This window comes from Lagopus muta, chromosome 1 (genome assembly GCF_023343835.1).
Source record: "Lagopus muta isolate bLagMut1 chromosome 1, bLagMut1 primary, whole genome shotgun sequence".
In the NCBI taxonomy this organism is placed as follows: Eukaryota; Metazoa; Chordata; class Aves; order Galliformes; family Phasianidae; genus Lagopus; species Lagopus muta.
In genome coordinates, this window is record NC_064433.1 from 180,508,640 (window position 1) to 180,521,357 (window position 12,718).

Below are 12,718 nucleotides of genomic sequence, written 5' to 3' on the forward strand. Positions count from 1 at the left end.
CATATCCAACAGACAGATCTTAAGCGGGCTACGCTGTTCTTCAGAACTCCTGCCTATTGTGTGAATACTTCGTGCAGACAGGTCTATGTTGTAGAATTTAGATTGAAGTTTTTTATTTTCTGAAAACCTAATTTTACTCCTCAAGGAATAGTCAGCTCCTCTCACTATATTACAATATGTGAGGTGCTATCAACAGGTCGTCTTACAATCAGTTACCTACTCTACAATGAAATCCATCATGCCTTAAACATGACGGTTCTATGACCACAAAGAGAGCCCTGGAAGTGAACAGACCCAGATGCATGTAGATCTTTTGCAATCTATTTTGGAAAGGTACAAAGCAGACAGATATAGTTACAATACTAAGCAATCTGAAAATCTGATCATATTTGTATCAAAAACGATAATCAGAATCACAATATTTTTACAATACCTAACCTTTGAACGCTTACCTTTATAATCCCAATGTATTCTTTTAATACATATATTCTTAAAAACCCTTGTATGTTGTACAGATACAGTTCGAATACACATCTAAATATTTTGAATATGAGAGAAATTGGGGAAAAATTACCATAAAAAAGGATATATACCACAGAAATATGAGAGGATGGAAATAGAAGCAATCAAAATATAAAAGCAATCAGAAATTGTTTGGTCATGGATGGGTGAGAAGGTTATTCAAAACGACAAATCTTTGTAGGAACTGTCTATTTTAAGTAAGAGAAAATAATCATCAAACTATTTAGAGAAAAATTGATAGAGCACCTAAAAACTATGGACAGTACACAGAAACTATCACCAAATCCTTTTGTTCCTCCTTAGTGGAAAATTCATATATTGTATGCTTTTCTTGCGTTGTTATCTTAGGAGAATGTAAATTGTATATAGTAGTAAAGGTGGGGTTGTCGAGATTAAAATGTCAATATTTGTTTGCCCTGGTATTAAAATTAATCGAGTACCTCAGCCTTTTCATCTATTTCATGCTTCAAGGGTTTCTCTGGATATATGCTGTTATATTATTGACTACTGCATTATAGTACAAGAAAAAAATATTTAGAGAAATTAAAAGAGAGAATGAAAACTATAGATAACAATAAAGATAATGAGTGAACCCACGTGGCTTCGCATGGAATGACTAGAAGGTCATGTTAGATTTGAAAATGGAAGAAAAAAGGAAGGAAAAAAGTAAAAATAAAAATCAAGAAATGCCAAGATTTTAACATTTCCTCCTCTGGAAGTGTGATAAAAACATAATTCCAGGACCACAAAATCAATTTCTGTTTTCTACTGACCTAGAACATGAAGAAAATCTTGCCTTTGGTAATTCACAGCAACAAGAAGAGTTGGTACTTCACAAACACAATATATAATAAAAACAGACATATATCTAAGCGTTGTACTTATTTCATAAAGAATCTACTATAAACATTATACAACAAAGTCAAACTTCACATGTGGAATTATAATTTGAAAAAGAGGAATGAAATAAAGCCTACAATGTATTTTGAAATTCTCTGTCACTCAACTGGAAAAAAAAATCTAGGATAAATAATTCCTGAACTAAGTATGATAATTGTTCTAGGAATAAAAAACAGAACAGATTTGCCAAGATCTATTTATTTATTTTTTTCCTCCCCACAACTATGGAGCAGATAAAAGGATTTTTATTTCTGAAAAGACAGGTAACCAACTTTTCTCAGTAAATCTATAGGAAACATCAAAGCAGGTACACTACTGCCATCTACCGGTTTTAAAAGGCTTTGGTCTTAGCACAGAAACTACATTTCATTTCTTTGAGTGAAAAAATATATCCCTTTACAGAGCTGTTCAAAGAAATATTTCTGTTTTTATAAGACTTTACGTTTTAAACCAAAAAAGTAAGTGGTAACGTAGTCATCTTGGTAAACATGGGCAAAGTAGTAACTCAGGGCACTGTGGCCTTTCTTTCTTGACCGCAGTCTGTCAAAGCAGGGAACAGATCTCAGTCTGATACGCCTCCTGACAGAGCTAACACTTCCACATTGTTCCTTGTAATCCGACTGCAGTTACCCACAGCACTGTATAAGTAACCTAAGACTGAGCTGCTAACAAAGCTCTCCCAATTTTCAGACTTGGTGTACTGCTTGTTTCTCTGCACAGTCCCTGGAGGTTGTTTGGATGAGGGCCATTTAACAGCATTAGCAACACCACAGGTATGTGATCAGTCTTCTCTTCTCTTTAGGTCACCTCAGTATTGTTAATTCACTCAGAAATGATTTCAATTAAGACTGGATGATTTTTAGAGCTACGTTTTTTTAAAATCAAAATACAAAGTGAAAGACAGTAAGACACTGACATTACCAACATATTGTTTTAAATAAAGAGGACCATATACTTTAGACATTCACGAGATACTTCTGTAAAGAAAGAGACTCAATACAGGAGGAAAAGAAAATCAGAATTACTCTACAGATGAGCTACACAAGTCCACTACTGACCTAGCCAGTTTTGCAGCTGCACCTTCTCCAAAAGAACAGCTGGGGGATTTTGCTTTGTAGAGGTCCCCATATTACCTGGAACCATATTACCTGGAGAACACCATGCTAAAAGGAAGGCCAGAAAGATGTAGGCTCATTATACACTCTGAAAAATGTAAGAAATCTAGAAAAATGCAGCTTGTTCTTACAACAGAACACCATTCTCACATACAGAGCACCAGTACAGCCTCAGTGCTAAGTCTATGGGAATTGCTAAGTTTTCATGTGGTAGTTCTGCACTGATTCAATGCGAAGGCAGAGGGTTGTTTTACACTGTGAGTTCCTTTGTTCTGTGGCAAAGAATGTCTTTCATGCAGCACGATAGGTATGTGCAAACTGGTTCCCATATTTCAAAAAATTCTTTTTGGTACTCAAATTGCTCAATTACATGGTAATAATAAATACAATTTGCCCTTACTCATCTATTTCTCCTAAAGCCTATTAGTCATATATTTCTGATGCGAGATGCATTTAATAAATGTCAGTAATAATGTGCTCTGCACAGTTAACACAAGAGAAAAGTTTAAAATTATTTCTAAAAAACAGCTTTATGTTCATCCTGACATCAATTTCAATAATGCAACAAGTTCAGAAAAATTTCAATTGCATCCTTTTCAGTAATCATGCCCATATTACTATGACTAAAATTATGGGGAAGTGGTAGATAGATATAGAATTAGGTACTAATGTTCACAATGCCTTTAAGGATCTAGAGTTTGAAAAGGAAAATCTATTGAAGAAAGAATGAGAAGCTACAGCTATTACTTAATTACAATTGAACTTCAGTAAATAATTGCAAACCACAGCCCCACTAATCTCTACATAGTAAAATAGTGCGATGTGGTATTAGCTGACTTGGGTAGTACAAGCAGTGCAGACCAGGTGTATAAGCTCAAGTATGCTTCAGCAGTCTCACAGTTGCAGGTGTCCTTGTACACCTGGAACATCTTGTCTCTGTTGCTGTCACTGGCAAGGTAAAAGCCAGAACTGGAACTGTGCTATTAGACTGCAAACAAGATCTGCAAGAAACTGAGAAGAGGTATGGAATCCAGCTCTGACTTGCTGAAAATGGAAATGGTTAAAGGTTTTCTTCAAAAAAGTTGAATATAAGAACCAAAGGATAAGATGCTGTTTTACTGAAGTCAATGGGATTATTGCAATTACATTTAATGAGGCAAGATACACTTCATGTTTTCTGACCTTGGTTCACATTTGCTTGCCTTGATTGCTTCTGCACTGTTTTCCACTAGTAGCCTGCTATTCATTTTAACTCTGCAAGCATACTCCACAAAATAAAAAAGAGCAGTAACAAAAGGTAATAGAGTTTTTCCACAAAAATATCCAATTTTCAAGCACAGGCAAAATAGCAATTGTAAGTATTTTAAATAAGCACTTCATTTAGCAGTGGTGCTAAGGTACAGTGAGCTACTTGTATTAAGTTTATGTGGCAAGGTTGAAGCAGCAGCGCAGAGGCTGCAGGGGTGGCTCTGTGGGCAGCACCCAGCGCTGCCCCATGTCAGAGCAGAGCAGCTCCAGCTGCTCCCACAGGGACCACTGGGCAGAGCTGAGCTGTGAGCAACGCTGGGTGCATGTCTGGGAGAGTGGATTGGAGGCAGGGAACCAGTGCTGTGCAACTACAGCTGGGAGAGAGGGGAGAGAGATGGGGCAGAAGCGGCCCTGCAGCCCCCAAGATCAGCACAGGAGGAGGGCAGGAGGCAATTAATAAAATTCCTTTTACGTTTCTTAGCTTATATTAAGAAAATATCAATGCCTGTAAGACAAACACATGCTTTAAGATGACTGAATTTTCACTTTCTCTTCATAAACCCTTCAATTTTAAATTAAATACTTACATATGAAATGAAATTAATATAACTGTACTTGGATTGTTACAACTCTCAGTGGAGAAATAGAGTAACAACTGTGTTTCAATTTGTGTCTGATTAATATCATCTAGTTCTTCAAACAGTCCAGCATCCCATTTCTGCATAACAAACACCCTGCTAGTTACAGCAGTGCTCTGAAATGGCCATTAAAATGCTCATTATGCTATTCTTACAAATACTGTTCACATACCACAGAGCTTCCTCTAAAGAAATACATACTTCCAATGATTCACACCTATATTTTAGGTGCTTTTCTAGAATGGCACAAACTATTTCCTGTACCTGCTTGTCTTTCTCCAGGAGCACACAAAACCTCACACAAATTAAGATGAGGTGGCTAATATTAGTTATGTGATTATTTATGCGTTATGAATTGAACATGCACTTTTTTCTTTTCTTTTTTTTAGAAAAACAGAACAAATAATAACAATTGAAGATCTGGCTTTGGATCAGGGTTATCATAGTTTTCTGTCAAAGAATCTAAACATTAAAAATAAAATAGATCACATGAGATTATTCCAACATCATTCAATTTCATTTCTTCTTTCTGGGGTGATTATTGGCAATAATTCACAAAAATTTGCAGGTATGCTGCAAGTCCTGCGCTGAACAAGACAGCTCTTAATCGCTTTTCCAGGGTGTAAAATATATACAGAGGGGCCTGAATACTTCAGGGTGGAAATATGATAAACACTGTTTTGTTGAAGACATTTCATTATTATTTTATTAAAATTACAATAAAGGTTGAAATAAGTTCATAAGTATTCATAATACAGACAAATAGTCCTGAAAATAATAGAACACCATGGAATCAAGAGACTTCTCTTTAGAAGGGTGACTAGAGAAAGATCCAACAGTATGACAGTAACTTACAGGTAAAGACATTTGTTAAGCGTGAGGAAAGCAGAGTTACAGCTGTGCACACAATCTCTACCTGGCATAAAACAAACAATGAGCTATGATGACTTGTAGCTGAACTGTCAGCTGAGTTGCTTTCTACTTTGACTGCACTGTTTTGCAGAGGAAACATAGCAAGAGACATGAGATTATTCAGTCATGTCCAAGCTAAGAGAAGTTGTGTTAAAGGCATGTTGTAATAACAGGTGAGGCAGAACCACAGTGAACTCTAGAAATCCAATTGCTCTATCTACACAAAGCAACTGAAAATGAAACCCAGAAAAATACTGTATGTTGGAAAGATCACATACATACTTAAATCAAATACTTTCTTAAAATGATGATCACTGTTAGCAGTATGCATACACCATTAACACTGAATTGTACTACAGAACATCATAAGACAGCTTCTAACAATTCTGTTAGTAATGATTAATATTAAAATCATACCGTTAGCACTATTCAACTCTTAAATTAGAACTGAAGATCCCTGCTGGGGAATTAAAAAAAAAACAAAAACAAGCTGTGAATATGTTCAGTATTTGCATGCTCACTGAAAACAGCCTGTTTGTTTTCACTGCTGCATTTTAGCCTTACCCAAACACTATTACCAGCGCAGTAGAAGGTTACAGAAGACAATTCTGCATAACTGCAAAATGCTGCACTGTGCTGCAGCAAATTTCTACTACAGCAGAAAAATGGAATGCTACAGCAACACAAACTATCATTCCTATACACGAAGAGAAGTTGTGGATGCCCCATCCCTGCAGGCATTCAAGGCCAGGCTGGATGTGGCTCTGGGCAGCCTGGTCTGGTGGTTGGCAACCCTGCACATAGCAGGGGGATTTAAACTAGATGATCATTGTGGTCCTTTTCCACCCAGGCCATTCTATGATTCTATGAAAAATAAATGCTATTCATGGAAAGTCTATAAGAAATATACATTTCTGTTATCTAAGTGTTCTGCCTTAAGTAGTGGAATAAATTGATAAAACAAAATGAGATTTATTTTAAAATAATTACATTAGTTTAACTTCACAGTTAGTAAAATAGATCACAGTATTGATCTATTTTTAATATTTATCTTGAAAGATTTTGAAACAATAAAAGGTTTCAGAATAGACTTAAGATCAATGGATATATGAATGGTTTCAGAGATTTAAAATAATCACTCAGATGAGGAAAGTAAAAATTTCTGTGAGTTGGTTTAAAGAAAGTGACATCATATTATGCATGTTTTAAGAAAACTTCTTCCTCTAATCCTGAACTTGGTGGACTAGACAGTACAGCTCTGCATAAGAAATAAGTTGTCAATAAAAGTATAGACTGAGAAAGAATAATGTCTAGTAGATGAGAAACATATGGGATAGTAGATAAGCATTTAGAAGAGAATATACCACATGTTTAGCACAGACTCTGTGAACCACTGGACCAAGTTACCAGATTTAGTCTTTCCACTGCTAGTGACATAGTGACTGAGGTGGTTGCAATTTCTTTCTTTCTTCCATATTCATTCAACACTTTTCTGCTTTGGCTTGCTACAGCATATATGACAATTAAACAAAACAAAACAAACTCAGCATATGGAAGGCATTCCTGTTATCTGACATTATGAACTACGGAATCATCTGTGGATCTAAAACTACCTAACTGAACAGAAATGGAATGGGGGTTCCAATTTACTTAATTCTTATTAATTTCCCTGTAACTATTCCTTATAAAAGAGCATGCTAGAGGCTTTTCAGAAAATTAATAGGATTCTTGATATACAGACTAGGTCACTTCACAGCTCAAACATTAGTTTCACAATCCAATCAATTTTTATGTTACCTGACACAATTAATTCACCAGTCAAATAAATGGTTCTAATCACTAAAGATCTGTACCTGCTTAACTGCACTAACATAGTAATAGTGCACTCTTTGAATTGAATAGTGCAATTTAGAGAAAATACTAGAGCTCAAATTACTGAAAGAAACAAGAGGTGGATGAACTTACTTTCAGCTGCCTAATTTTCACTCAGGCTGAGGTAAAGACACTTCTCAGCTGAACTCCTCCAAGCCTAAAGGCTAAATAACGTTATAGACAGGCAGATACAAAGTAGGACCTCCAGGAGATCAATGTTCTACTGCATCAGGGTATGCTAGCAATGGGAATCAGTTGCGTGAATCCTGGCTACTGTCATTTTGGGTCTGACTTCCCATTGCTGCTACAAAAAAAATGTATTCCCTTGGGTCCTGTGTCATATCTGGGAGCTCTTAGTATATGTCTTAAATATAGATCACCTCATATTTTCCATTCCTAAACCAAGAAGTTACGATGAAAACAAAAGAGGCACTCAGTATTTTCATGGTCCACAAAAGTTGGTAAGACTAGTTGTCTAAGAGTATTTGTTTGCTGTTTCATTAATACCAGCCAGCAAAATGGATGACCTGGCTCATTCACCCAAGCTGGAGATCTAGATACAACTCTAAAATATAGGTGAAAAATTTTTGATCATCATTGCCTGTCATTCAGGCATTAAGATAATTAAATTCTCATAATTTACACTACTATTCATATCTGGACTAAACTGAAATTAAATGATAGCTGACAACTCATTAATATGATATAGAGATCTCTTTATCTTACTGCTACAGCAATAGCAGGGATATTTGAAAGACTTTTTGAAACTAAGACCTACAAAGTCCTCAGAACTTACTTTTCACTATGCTCGTCCCCCCACCCTCCCCTTCAAACTTTCATATTTCTAATCAGAAAGATAGACTTCTGGCTACTGGCAGAATTCTTTGGAAGTGCTCTCTGTCAGAAAAATCAAATCGTTACCCATATTCTTTCTGCTGAACGACTGCATTGGAATTTGCTGACTAAAACTAAAACTTTAACGTGTGCTAAACAGCAGTTGTTGCAAAAAAACTATCTCACTGACATGAACTAGATAAACAACCTATGTAAGACCAGTGAAATTATTTATGTAAGTGAACACTGAACTGAATTAAATCGTTGTAAATCATTGTAAACTCAAGAATTTGTTGTTTATTTAATCCTAAATCATTTGCTTTGAAAATAAGCATCTGAAACAGCTCAGACTATTTATTTCAGTAATAATGCTAACACGACCTTTGCTAAGCTGTAAGCAAGGATACTTGATAAGGTGCTGGGCTACACATATCCAAACACAGATTCTACATGTAAAGTAGAGATAAATAGCTGGAAAATATGTATCATACTCAGAAGTCAGCAAACATATCCTAAAAAGAGAAACCTAGAAGTTTATTGAAATACTCCTAATTCACGTGTACTCAACTGGTCAAATGTATAATGCATGTAAAAGTCCAAGATCAAATCAAAATTCACTTGATTTCTTTTTGACAGAGGACACATCTAAACTCATTATTTCCTTTCAGCTACTATGTTCTGTCTAAGACGTATGCTCCACAAACGTCATGAATGGTTATACTTTCCTCTCTGAAGATTTAGGTCAACTCACTCGGAATAGACTGAAGCTTAATAAACCCCAGGTTAAGGAAAGAACTGGCTGGTACGACAAAGATATATAAATGAAACGTCTCTTTACTAATAAAGATGATCCCACCGATATAAAACTGCAGGAAGTGCACTAACTTAATCTATTGAATCAGAATTCAAATATTGAATAAACATTGAATATTTTGTTCTGAAGCTCAGTATATCCCAGAGATCCATCATGGGAATGCACAGCACAGTTTAAGCATAAACGAAGGATAGTGAAACATGCTGGTATGGAGCAATCTCATTGATTAGCAAATGCCTGTATGATATGTTTCTTCTGTTTTTTTAAGCACTTTATAATAAATAGTATATTTTTTATAAATATATAAAAAGCATAAAATCCATTTCATAAAGCATTTCTGCCTTGCCGACCACTTGAAGTTAAAATGAAAGGCTTTTTCCATCATGACAAAAGAGTTTCTAAGGAGTCTGCTTTGACGTATTCATATGTAGGCTCATAACGTTTATATAGTAATACAGATTTACAATAAATAAGCAAACAATTTCATTTGAAAGAAATATTTAAGAATGTCTTGCTATTGACCCTTCCATACAATTCTAATCTATATGCAAGATACCTATAGAGTTTATTTTAGAAGCTTCTTTTATGTTATAAAATTGTAGTGGTTACTATGAAAAAACATTCTACAAATAGGAATCAACAGTCTAAAAATCCTGCCATTTAGCCTGTCAGTCTTATGGAAATTCTAATTTATGGAAAGCTGATTGGAGTCTACAGCTTGTATTAGTGACAGAAAATATTTGGAAGTAAATGAAAAATATATTTTTACCTGGGAACTGATCATGCGTTGTGATGAACGAGCAATATTAGCAGGCAGACCAAAAAAGTCAGGTTTATCATCTTCTGGAAGGCTTTCAATAATATGACGATAATCCTGCATTTAAAGAAAACATATAATGCACATAACTGAGAGAAATTTTTGTTTAGTTCACAAAAATAACTGTGAAAAGAATTTAATTAAGTGCACTGTATGGTACTGATTAAAATGTATACAGTATGTATATAGTACAGGTATCTTAGTAGTTTCATTTATAATTTTTTTCTTTTTATTTAGTAACATTACATATTTTTTAACAATGTTTCCACTCTAAAAGAACAAAGAGCAATTAAAAGCAAGATTAATAACAATATAAAACAAAAAAAAGATTCCAGCATTTGAAATGTGTACAGTAGACAGCAAACAGATTTTTTATAATAAAGAGCAGGCTTTTGTATAAAGCTCTATGAGGATTTTATTATCACTCATAAAAAGTGATAAAAAGATAAAAATGGGTTTGCATAATCACTGGATATGAAAAATAGCGTCCACAGAGGTTCCACTCATAATCACTAGTGACACTTCTCACACAAAACAGAAAGAGGCCTTGTAGCCAAAGGCAGACTAATGATGGCAGATATCTCTCTCTGCCACCCTAAACACAAAAAAATACTTGGTGTTTAAAGTCTGCCTGCATCCCATTGCATTGCATCATCTGCATTTGTACTGGATACTGAACACATCCAAACATATGCTCCACTTTATCAATGCAAGGAATTTCAGTGAGTGCTTGCAGGATCAGGTCTAAAGCGGGTGTGATTTACTGTTTTATAATTTATATTTTATAAAATTTTATAATTTTATGTTGTCTCTAAACCAAGATTTCAGTAGTGGCAGATCTGTCCACTGAACACCCAGGAACCACTATTTTAGTAACATTATTATTCCAATTATCTGAAGTAAAAAAACTTATTTTTAAAACTTCATTATTATTTGTCATGGTTCTATGTGGAATATTGAAACCCAAAAAAAACCAAAAAACATAGAACCATGACAGTATTTTTCCATTAATCAAAGCTACTTGAAGAAAATTATTTAAGATATTAAAATACATTAAGATACTTAAGATCTTTAAAGTATAGAATTCTTACACAAATAACCATATAAAAAATTTAGAACTATTAAATGCAGCGCAGGTAAAAAGAAAGGTTCATCTGTTTGACCATGTTACCTACCACAACAGAGACCAGCCTCATTTATTTCCTCAGTCTTTACAATGTTAAATCAGCACTCCCATAGAAAATATTATATTTAAAATAAACAAATAAAAAACCTCAAAATCTAAGCAGTCAGAATCCAGGAAGAGAATGTCAAACAATAGTAATTTATTTTCACTGGAATAATGCTGTTTATATCAAATCATATCATGTGGTGATCTAGCATGGAGTGAAACATTAAAATGCAAATGAATCTTAATAACAATAACAACAGCAGTAAGTGAAAGGACAGGGAGATATCAACTCTTCAGAATCTATTGAATTCCCTCCTGAATACTAAGTGAGAATTAGAATTTATTTCTATCCCCAAATAAAATGTCATGCAGCATCAACAGCATGGTAACAAATTATGTGAGAGCACTGACAAATTTTGCAAATTAGGAGATAAAACAACATTCTGCTATTATGTTAATAAACTAAGTAATGCAAAAATTTAATAATGTTCTTGCCATAAAATGACACAATTTCTTTCATTCAGTTCTTCATAGCTGTGCACCAAAGTCCATCCAGGTATCATAAAATAGTGAGACAGAACAATTCTGAAAACTTAGGCATCACCCGTCCTGTGCAACAGAAGTCTCACGTAAATAAAGATATCTTTATATTGTATCTCTGGATTTCTTTGTGGATATAATGATTCTTCTAAATAACATACTTCAGTCTGCGTATCATATAACTGAAGATGTATACTTACCAAAATACTGCAAGAATTTGGTAAAGAGATTGACTGCAGGAAACTAGTCCTCTTCCTGCCTCTAGCATTTAAACTGCCAATGACACTTGAATTGAAAAGCTGCTCCAAGTAGGACCGAAGAACCTTCATATCAAAGTAATTATCGATGCGGCCTCCGTAAATTGCATTTTCAAACAAGCCATGCACAAATTCCCATTGAAAATCTTTGGATCCTATAAATATATCAGTATTAGTTTTCCATCAGTTACCACTGCATCACAAGCATTTCTTCTAATCACCACAGTTCTTAAGTGAAAAGGAAAATTACAAAAACATCAAATAATTCATTTCTAATCATTGCTTGCAGTCTCATACATAAAAAAAAACTGATAGAACCAAAATCAAATCATGCACTGAACACTTCACTGGAAACATCAACTTCCAAACAAAAATGGTTCAAGATAGATACTTTTTAAAGAATTATAAACATCACATCTCACAGTACTTAAAACTAAGCATGTTACAGTTAAGCTTCCTGGTCAAGTTGCTTTTCAACTTCCATTTTTCTGGCTTAGCAATATTCTCTTTGTATCACTGTATGTTTCAAGTTTGCGTCCAGTTCCAGAAGTGTAAAATCTCATTTAAGTCAAAGATCACAAACTGTTCCTAAACATCAGTTCCTAACTTTACTTTGAAATTATATAAAATGGAAACAATTATATATACATACTTTTCTATCAAGTATGACTAAGAAAGTACTAAGCTACGTAACAGAACAATGGAGCGTTTTACATCTTAACAATGCCCAGAGAGGCCTCCTCTGAAAGGGGTTCTGAGCAACCTGATGTAGCTGTAGGGGGTGGCTCATTGCAGGGAGGTTGGACTAGATGACTTTCAAGGACCCTTCCAATTCAAACAACTCTATGACTCTATGAATTTCATTACAAAAGAGAACATGCTCCATTTATTCATTCAACAAAGGGAAGAGTCCATACTGGGAAGGGATGGAGACAGATGAAGCTTCCAGGCATTCCTGTATTTCTCATATTTCCTCTTAACTTGGGAAGTAAAGCAGAATAGTTTTGGCAGTCATGTGTTTACATTTGTGAGAGCCGTCCACAACTGTTCCAGTGAAGATTCAAATGTAACGTTTAAA

At 34.7% G+C, this 12,718-nt stretch overlaps 1 protein-coding gene across 5 annotated transcripts in view; it reads right to left on the bottom strand.

Annotated features, from left to right (window-relative positions):
• The window catches only part of DYNC2H1 (dynein cytoplasmic 2 heavy chain 1), a 137,547-nt gene that overhangs the window by 35,991 nt on the left and 88,838 nt on the right, over positions 1-12,718 (bottom strand). For all 5 annotated transcript variants that reach the window (XM_048936129.1, XM_048936118.1, XM_048936159.1 and 2 more), the window contains 2 exons: positions 11,584-11,795; positions 9,625-9,729 (listed from right to left, as the gene is read on the bottom strand). In XM_048936129.1, the coding sequence (XP_048792086.1) occupies positions 9,625-9,729; positions 11,584-11,795 (317 nt within the window). The remainder of the gene's footprint in view (positions 1-9,624; positions 9,730-11,583; positions 11,796-12,718) is intronic.